The sequence below is a fragment of the Electrophorus electricus genome, chromosome 13, assembly GCF_013358815.1.
Source record: "Electrophorus electricus isolate fEleEle1 chromosome 13, fEleEle1.pri, whole genome shotgun sequence".
NCBI classification, from domain to species: domain Eukaryota; kingdom Metazoa; phylum Chordata; class Actinopteri; order Gymnotiformes; family Gymnotidae; genus Electrophorus; species Electrophorus electricus.
Genome location: NC_049547.1, coordinates 20,034,486 through 20,045,053, shown reverse-complemented (window position 1 = coordinate 20,045,053; position 10,568 = coordinate 20,034,486). Strand labels below are relative to the sequence as shown.

Genomic DNA, 10,568 nt, shown 5'->3' with positions numbered 1-10,568 from the left:
GAGCGTTTACTGTACTGTTTTCCACAATGCAACAGCAGATCTGTAGGACAACACCAGTCAGCCCGAGGTTCCTATAGGAGTTTGAACTGTCTGACTGTGACTGTTGCCAAGACAACGAGGAACGTTTAAACTGAAATCCAGCCTATCCCGAGCCAGACGTGGCTGAACAGTTATACAGCCATCGTCACTGAACAATTTTGTGAAAAATCGAAATCTGTAGAAGATCCTTATCTGTAATTTTATTGTGGCATGAGAGGGAAAGGTCCACTTATCCATAACTGAACTTCCCATAATGCAACCTGCTTAGCAGATCCTTCAGGAAGCTGCTCATTGGCAAAAGTGCCGATCAAAACATGCTTAAACGACGTGGATCAGAACGATGACTTGGTTTTTAATTTAGGTTGCAGAGGGAGGCGTGAGCCGTGCACGTGAACCAGACCCAGAACGAGACGGACCCGCGGCAGACTCAGGGTTGTGTGCTTGGACCCCCACCTCCACGCCCACCGCTGACCACACCCACACACAGACACACCCACACAGACAGACACACACCCCCACCCACCCACACCCACACCCGGTTTCGAATCCAGGTCTGGCAGGTATGCTCTTGACCACCAGACCAAAGAGCCAGCTGTCCGACACGCTGCCCTTACCCCTGTCCTTCAACATGCTGTCCACTCCTTCAGGAGACGACTGTTTCCCCTCTGAGCTTTAAAAACTCAGCAAAAATCAAAATCAAAAATCAAAAGACAAGGCCAAACTTAAAGGCCATGCGTAAAAAGGGGGCCGGCCTAAGCTCCAACCACAACACACCACCATCCTGACAAGTCCCTGGAAACAAGTTAGTGCCAGGTCCAGGTCCAGATTTTCTGCCTTACCATTACCTGAGAGTCAGACAATATGAGCAATTAGTCCCACTTACTGATCCACAATATTACAAAAGAGACTTCTGTTATCCTCCAGTTGACTGTAACCTCCAATCTCCTAATCAATGATGTTACTTATTGTGGTGTGGGTTTACATAAGGGCATGTGGGTCACTAATGCCAATTGCTTGCTTGCAATTGTTAGATCCCCCACACACAGGCTCCATCATACACACACACACACACACACACACACACACACACACACACACACACACACACACACACACACACACACACACACACAGGCTCCGTCATACGCACACACACACACACAGGCTCTGTCATACGCGCAGGCTCCATTACAGTGCCTCTAGCTCCACTCCACTACCACACCTCCCAAAAAAGAACCATTCCATGCCATTGCCTACACTCATCATTTTAATGCGACCACAGTCTGTCTCGCTACTGTTCCACACATGTGTGTGTGTGTGTGTGAGTGATTAAATGAATGCTAAATTTGAAGTTAACACTACTGTTCGCAGTACTGAAAACTAATGAAACCAATGAAACGGAGTGGGTTTGGCACAGGACTGAGTGTTACAGAGCAAAGGAATTCTCTATAAAACAACATTCTCTCTCATTCTCTTTAAAACAGAAAAAGCCAGCGGACCAGAACAGAGGAAGGAGAACTGTGGGTCTCGTTGCAGTGAGCTGTGGGTTTGTCTACTGAACAAGCTACCACTGTCTTTTACTACAATTCACACTTCCCATATTGGATCCTACATATATACATGTGTATACACACACACACACACACACACACACACACACACACACACACACACACACACACACACACACACACACACTCAACTTCAGAAACACCCTTCATGAAAATCACCAAGACAAAAATCTCAGTGCCTGGACGTTGCCAGGAAACACTGGAATCGTGTGCTGTGGTCAGATGAGACCACAATTGAGCCCTCTGACTGTGCACACCATCGTCATGTTTGGCGAAAAAACAGAAAAGAGTATAAACCCCCCCCCCCAAAAAAACCGTATATTATGGCAATGACTCTTTGAAGCTTTGGTGCCGTTTTGCTGCCAGTGGTCCAGGTGCTCTTGTTTAGGTCAGTGGCATAATAAATCCGACTCGATACCAGAAGAGAAGCAGAAACCGGGTCGTGCTCGGGTCTTCCACCAAGGCGGTGACCCGGAGCACACGGCGAAGCAGACAAAGACATGGATGGCCGGAAAACAAAGCCAAGGTTCTGAACGGTCCTCTCAGTCTCCAGACCGGAAGCCGTTTGAGAATTGAGAGAAAACCCAAGAACCCAAGAAACCCAAGAAGAATGGTCCATGATGCCTCTACGAGCGTTCTCCAACCGTGATAAACACTACAGACAGAGTGCTGTGGAGACCTCATCAAATACTGTTGGATACTGTTCAGTAATGTTGGACTCTGCATTTTTAGGAAAACTGGTGTTACTAAAGGAACCTTTATTTTCTTCCAAACGTCTCACTCATACTTCGCTTACTCAAGCCAAAATATCACTCATTGTACATAATGGTTCGTTTTCTAGTTTCAGCTTGTTTATGTGCTATAAAACCTGCCCTATACCACACAAATCTGGAAGACCACTGTAAATGGAGTCTTACCTTCTGAAAGAAATCTTCCCCTCCACGCTCTCTCTCTCCACTGGCAGCTACAACAGAGAGACACACAGGGGGTTTCAGCGCATCTTGTAATGGTAGTCCTTTCTGCTTGCAGAGACCAGTGAGGAACATATTGAGATGGATTAGTGTCACCAGAATGTTGAAAACAAGCTGGCGGTGTTCAGAGTGAACGCCTGCAAACCAAACACAACTTTTACATGCATGGGAAACTCAGCAGACTTTGATCAGCATATACAATTTAGAGTATTGTACGCATATGTTCAAAACTATTATTAATACATATACAAAATCAAATTACATTTTGACCTAAAAATCCAAAGCTGTAATGAACCTGACAAAGTAGTCCCAGTAGTGCTTTTAATAACTGTCACATAATGGGGTGTGTGTGTGTGTGTGTGTGTGTGTGTGTAGGATGTGACAGGACAAATCATATGGGGGTGGGGGTGGGGGGTTCTTCCTAGTCTTCCTCATGTTTCCATCATCTTCCCAATGACCACACATCACCTTGCCCATCAGCCCATGGAGAATTCCAGTCCGCTCTCAGGGGCTGGATCGGGCCGAAGCAGACGGAAACCGAGAGACCCGGTGAGCTGGATGACAATAAACACGCTCCGCCATGTCAGCAGCAGCTTTGGGCTCCAGACAGGAAGTGATGAAGCCCAGGTCTCTCTCCGAGAAAACCCAAAGCCACCACGCTGACCTCTGGAGCTCAACAGCCCCTTCCGTGGAGTCTTCAACTCTTTAGTCATTGGCCACATTAAATCACAGACTCTTGCCCCATTGGCCAGATTAATCACCAACTGCACAGCCATAGGTTTGACTATTATTGGAACCAGCTGAAGTCAGAGCGGTGAATTGATGGGTTGCGCAGAAAAAGAAACTAAAAAAATAAATCATTTGTCATCTACATGTGCATTGTCATCTACACACACACACACACCAGTTGACTGTCCTGCTATAAATACCTGAGAGAGAGAGAGAGAAACAAAATCCGAACAATGAGAATTCTATCCTGTACTGGGAAAATGAAATTCCATATCAGAACAAATTAAAATGAATGGCATGATCATGAATTCAAATGAGCAAATTGCCTCCCCAAACTTAAGGACGACAAACAAAGGTGAGCCCAGTCTAAATCCCAAACTCGGGAACACAAGCTGCCCATCGAAACGGGAAGACGCAGGACAAAGCCGAGTGTCCATGGAGGACAGGATCTGCACCCGCGGCCTGTCAGGAGAGACTGAAATCGTCCTTTCATGTCCAAAATACAAGAGAATACTCCCTGCATGGAATTAATAACAAACCCCCCACCCTCCCCGTGCTGACTGATACGGGAAAACGAAACTGAGAAACAGAAACTGGAGAAAAAGATATACAAAAGTGCCATAAGATCAGAGAAAACGCTTAAAAAAAGGTACATTCAATTATTGTTTGCTTTATCGTATTCCATTTTGGTTCAAGCTGATGTTCTAATCCAATTTGGGGGGTTTTCTATCCTCTTTAAAAACCAGTTCATTTGTATTAATAATACATCTACATATACTGTATTGCATTGACAACATGGGTATTTTATCCTGTCATGCCAATGATTTGATTTGAGAGAGAGAGAGATTGAGACTGTCTGTCTGTCTGTCAGACAGACGATAAAATCGCAGCGAAGGAAAAGTCAGAGGAACAGTGTGGATTCCGCTGCTGCACGGGAATGACTCGGCACTTTCAGAGCCACAAAGCACGCAAGGCAGACTATCAAGCAACGTCCTGCTTTCTCACGCGCGATTCCACACAGAGCGGATATAGAGAACCTCCTCAAGCAAACACCAGCATCAAAAACACCAGCACCGCCTTGCTAAGTGCTGTTGGCCAGGGAGTATCAGATGACGGCCTCGTATTCAAAATGTGGTTGTCGCACACGAATTATAACCGGATCAACATGGCTTTTGGTTTACTTCTGGCATTACCAGAGCGACTTCCAAACCTGAGGGTCCACAGAAGGTGGCCAAGCCTCTACTCTGTAACAAAACAGACCTCTGTCTGTGTGTGTGTGTGTGTGTGTGCGTGCGCGTGCGCCGTGAACGTCTGCTAATCCTGCTGATCCTAACAAACACAGATTCATTTGGTTCACCATTGTGTTTTTACGATATTACAGGTCATATCGCAATTCCTGAATGTACCGATATAATCGCGATATAATATTTTGGGGCGGCCAATCCCTGGAACTGCCTCACACGGGGCCAGCTAATCCCTGGAACCGCCTCACACGGGGCCGGCCAATCCCTGGAACTGTCTCTCCGACAGTAAAAAGTAAACCCCACTGACGAGCTTCTGAACTCTCCATTACTGAGCCCAGTGGCAATTTTTTTTTACCACTACACAAAGTCACACAAATATGTGAGGCCCCGGAGATCAGGGGGCCCCCTACTGGCCATAAAAAACAAAACAAAAACAATGAGGGCAGTAAGAGGATGGGTAAAAGTTGTACGGGGAGGATAAATATTGGATTTTGCTGTAAAAAGAAAAAAAAAAAAAAAAGGATCCAGAAACCTAAACCTGCTCCAGAAACGCTAAACCTGCCTGACTGAAGCGTTGAGTCACCAACTCTATACCCATACAGCTGTGACATCACGTTCCTGGCTCCAAAAACCACATAAAAAAATAAAAATAAAAATCACAGCTGAAACTGGAAGCTTGAGTTTTTAGTCACCACAGTTCAATTTTGCCCCATCCTGGAGACCAGTCATAGAGTGTGTGTGTGTGTGTGTAAGGGGTTTGCTTCTGCCACACTGAGATTTTTCACAGGTTATCAATGCATAAGATGCAACTTGCACATGCAGAAAGAAAAATGATGAGATGGATAAAAGGCACACATTTTTCATCCAACACACGTGCATGCGCACACACACACACACACACCCGCTGAACAGTTCAGAATTTGTGCCGGTTCATAATGTTCGGACTGCGTTATTAGTGGCATCTAATTATAACAACCCAGGCGAATGTAGAGCCCATTAGTGTAAACGGAGATGTTTTATAATTAGGTTCCATAAAGTCACCTGGGCTGAGGGTGTTTAGATCTAGTCTCAGTTTGAGCAGTAGTCACTGTTGACTAGAAGCATCACAGGCTGAGAGAGCGAAAGAAACACACACACACAGATTTTATATTATATATATATATATATATATATATATATATATATATATATATATATATATATATATATATATATATATATATATATATATATAAGGCCTTTCTCATGTGTTTGTTTCTCTCTCTCTGTCTTTTCAGCTTTCCTGCTTTGGAAGGAATGTAGCTCAAAGGAAACTCAGCTCGGCTTTTGATTTTCTTTGCTAATGAGATGCAGGTTCTCGTTCACCCTCACTCTCACACACACACACACACACCCTCCTTAATTATGACTGCGCTCCTGCAAAGCCTACGCCTTGAGTGCAGGCAGAATGTGTCGAGCGAGTGCGAGAAACTAAGGGTCTCAATGTGTTTCGCTGAGCAAAAGAGTTTAGGGAGTTCCACAATGCTCAGAAGGATCCAGAGCTGACAGCCAGAGTGCATGAGCCAAAGATTAGCTTCACCTTTCTAAACCCTGCCTCATGGCTTCAGTGACCAACCCTGCTCCTGGAGATCTACTGCCCTACAGGGTTAGACTCCAACCCCGCTCCTGGAGATCTACTGCCCTACAGGGTTAGACTCCAACCCCGCTCCTGGAGATCTACTGCCCTACAGGGTTAGACTCCAACCCCGCTCCTGGAGATCTACTGCCCTGCAGGGTTTTAGTTGGCAGTGGTCCTGTGGTCAGAAACCCACCAGTGTATGAGAAGGTATAGGGGCCTGATGAACACACCAACAATTGTGCACTTTTAAAGCACGCCTGTTTTTGTTGCCGTTTGTTCGTTTTGCATTCCCCCCCCTGCCTATCCCAAGATATGTGCTGTCTCCTGCTCTCCCATAGGCTGCCTAGGTTCCAGACTATGAACCAATGGGACAGCTTGGATTTCGGTACTCGTCTCCTCTCTTCTCTATAGGTTGCCATATGATTAGACAATGAGAGCTTTGACCAGCACAAGGAGGGGGAGCCCGAGGAACATGAGGTGTGTGTGTGTGTGTGTGTGCTTAGTGATTTAGGTAGGGGCAGACTTGTGCATTTCCTCTTTTGTGTTACACTCTCAGTGTTTGTTCTTTTTCTCACTCACAGCCAAATGATCCTACTTCCATTTTCTTTTGACTGGATGGCAGGAGATACACACACATACATACACACACACACACACACACACACACACGTCACTTTAGGAAAAGTCTCCTGAGACTGCATGTAGAGCTGACAGAACCCATACACTACGTCCTCTGTAAGCCTTCCAGGTGACGAGCTGGCAGGCTGTCATAGCGGCACCTGCACACCAGGTGGCGCTAACGCAGCAGAACCGAGCACGTATCAGACAACTGTCTTTAATAAAGGAACTTAGCATTAGAACAGCAGGAAGTTATTTTGTCCATAGGTCATAGCGCAGTGTAAATTAGTGCAGATTGAATAAAGCAATTCAAAATCAGACCCTCCACCCCATTCAGCAAACCCCAGAAAAACCACATTCACCCAACAACAGGGGACTGAATAGGAATCATGAGCACATTCCCTAAACAGAACTCACTTCCCGTTTACACACACACACACACACACACACACACACACACACACACACACACACACACACACACACACAGAGTTTTGCCTAAAGAAAGCACAGCACACACAATTACCCAGATACATATAAACCAGAATAGCATAAATGAACCATAGTGAATTCAATCTGCAAACGCTTGCAGACACGTGTGTGTAATTTCCCAGACCCCCTAAGACTGGGACATGCGACATGGTTACGTTAGAGCGTTACACAACCGGAGCTTGCGACATACCACACCTGCACTAGCGCAGACAAATATATATGGTGACAAAGACACCACAGTAACCACCGAGATTAAATCCATCGCTGAACTATTGTGGGAAAAGCCATTTCCGCCACAGGAAAAGCCACAGTAAATCAAGACACAAAAATGATCCCCAAATCCCTCCGCACGGGTCCTGCCTCCCGTTTCATATGAAACGCAGAACCTTCAGATAATAAAATCTGATTAATTAGCTACATCACATCACCATCTGACGATCATTAGTAGCCCCCACTCCTACACACACACACACACACACCACCTGAGCCAAGAACGGCATTCCAAACAGAGGAGTGTATGCCCGCATGCGCCCGTATTCCGCAGGGTTTCCGTTGGATCCTCCTTTCAGGAGGTTGCGCCGTTCCGCAGTGAACCGTTAAAGACCAGATGTCCGGAGCACAACGGCACGCGGAGGCGATTCCTGAACACAGCAGCAGTTACGGAGGTCAAGGGTCACATTTGGGTCGTGCCACATGTGGAGTATTGAATGGGTTCTCGTCCAGATCGAATATTGTGAAGCCAGTAAGAAGAAGGACACCAGGTAAACAGGATAAAGACGCAGTTAAACAGGCACAGGTAAACAGGATAAATACGCAGTTAAACAGACACAGGTAAACAGGCACAGGTAAACAGGATAAATACGCAGTTAAACAGACACAGGTAAACAGGCACAGGTAAACAGGATAAATACGCAGTTAAACAGACACAGGTAAACAGGCACAGGTAAACAGGCACAGGTAAACAGGATAAATACGCAGTTAAACAGACACAGGTAAACAGGCACAGGTAAACAGGATAAATACGCAGTTAAACAGACACAGGTAAACAGGCACAGGTAAACAGGCACAGGATAATGTCATGTAACAGAGCCTGTAAACACAAGCTCAAACGAAAGATTCTTTGCAGCGCACAAACAACTGAACTAAAGCTGCTACACAACACACCAACGACCCAAACTAAAGCTCCTTTAATAGTACAGACGAGCACCGTGCGGCTGAGAGCTCAAACCGCAGGGACTCCCTTCTCCATCCATTAGCAAGATGCCACAGGAGGGAACACGGACTCCTTCCCCACCCCCGGCCCTGCGCTGCTTCCCGGAAAGGGTCCGCCGTTTCTTCACACACAATAAAACATACAGACCTTCACTCTCATCACACGCCCGCCCAAGTCGGACCAATCCCACCACGCAATCTGAAATAAACAGACCCTCCCAGCCAATCACAACACTGCCAGATGTTACACATGTGGGCTGATCAGTGAAGAAGAGAATGACTATGAATCATAATGGTGTGTGTGTGCATCTGAGAGAGACTTGGAGAAACCCTTCTGGGTTGACAGTTTCATGTTTCCTGTGTGGTTCCTCACCATGCACTGTCTTCTGATCCACGGCAGGGCAGAGGTCAGGGGAGGACATAACAGTAACCATGGAAATTGGTGTGCATACAAATACCCTCCCACCCCCACAGACAGACAGACAGATACACACACAGACAAAAGTACAGTTATACACACACACATACACACACACACACAAACAGAAAGACAAACATACACACGTAAAGCCAGCAAGACAGATAAACCTATACACACACACACACACACGTGATTAAACTTACAAGTATATTCATTTGGCCAATTCAAATGAGTTCCATGTGCTCTAAAGATATTAAAGATATAACATTTTATTTCTACTAGCTAAAATTAGATTTGAGATGAAAGTATTATTTGTAGTCAGTAGCGATGCCAGAAAGCTTGAAAGAATCACTGCCCCTGTTAAAGCACCAGTTTGGAACAGAGTGTACGTGTTTAAAAACTACAATGTCCCCATCCCCTTTGAGCTGGATTAACTCTTGAAATGTCTGGCTCTCGACACACCAACACTATAATGCATCCCTGCACTTGGTGTCACTGCTGGTAACACCTAGTGGTACTTGGACTACAGTACACACCTGTACTGATCTTTGAAAAACTGTTTTGTCTTGATCCAAACCACAGTTGATTAGTGAAGCTACAATTGAGGCCACTGGGAGATCAAGAACTTTGATCTCACTGTCTCATCAAATCACCCAACATCGGATAAAGGGGAAAAAATGAGGATTGTTAAAATTCGTATTAAGCATACATCAGATTTCAACCTCACCCAGTCATGTATTGCAGAGTTGTTAGTTATACTTTTTTGAAGGTGTGAAACGAAAGAAATACGTGTAGATACATAAGACTTAGTAGTGACTCCTAGTGGACGAGTGAGACATTGAAGCATCTTACCTGTACGAAAAGGCCAGTATAATCAATTTACGTATAAACGTATTAAACGTATAATATGGAAATTGAACATAAAGTAAGGATACAATTGGATACTACGGTGTTTCCATTTAAGAATAAACAACTTCGCACTGCAGACAGGACTCTTGTGACCTGGAACTAACAGATCCTCTTCTACCCTGCACTACTCTTACTAAGGATACTAAACTTTGTTTAGGAGCAATCAGAGGTCACAAAGTTCACCCGTAAAACATTACATGCGCAAGTGCAAGACTTTCTGTACGTTTTGCACATTTTATTATAAATATTATTGTAATTGTGACATTTTCTACAAGTGGTATGGACCACATTAAAACTTTACTGTTAAGGGAAAATCGGGGCAGATCTGGAAGAGCAACAAGGGATGCCCTTCTCACTCACACCTACCGAGAAACATTATTTCCAATTTTTTTCGGTCAACTCGAAACCTCTCCTCGGTCCAGTCCGGCTCGGACGGAGCCTCGGACACGGGACCGGGAGAGTCAGCCTCGGACACGGGACCGGGAGAGTCAGCCTCGGACACGGGAACGGCAACGGGAACCGCCTGCGCACGTTGAGCGTCCATCGCGTTTGGAAGATCCGTGCGTTTAATGCTCAGTGGTCCAAACTTACTGAAAGACCGAAGTTTCCACAAACCAAAAGACATTCCAGTTGCAAGAGGATGTTTTTCCTGATTTGCATGCTTTCTTCATCGCTCCCCAACGACAGCGATTCTTCCTTCCCCCCTCCCCCCTTCTGCGAAAAACCTGCACAATCCGAATAAGC

At 45.5% G+C, this 10,568-nt stretch overlaps 1 protein-coding gene across 1 annotated transcript in view; it reads right to left on the bottom strand.

Moving 5' to 3' along the window:
* bicc1a (BicC family RNA binding protein 1a) overlaps positions 1 to 10,568 on the bottom strand; it is a 34,607-nt gene extending 24,039 nt beyond the window's left edge. Inside the window, exons 1-2 of the mRNA XM_035533017.1 lie at positions 10,191 to 10,568; positions 2,528 to 2,574 (exon numbers count right to left, since the gene is read on the bottom strand). Coding sequence (XP_035388910.1) covers positions 2,528 to 2,574; positions 10,191 to 10,449 — 306 coding nt within the window. The 5' untranslated portion in view covers positions 10,450 to 10,568. The remainder of the gene's footprint in view (positions 1 to 2,527; positions 2,575 to 10,190) is intronic.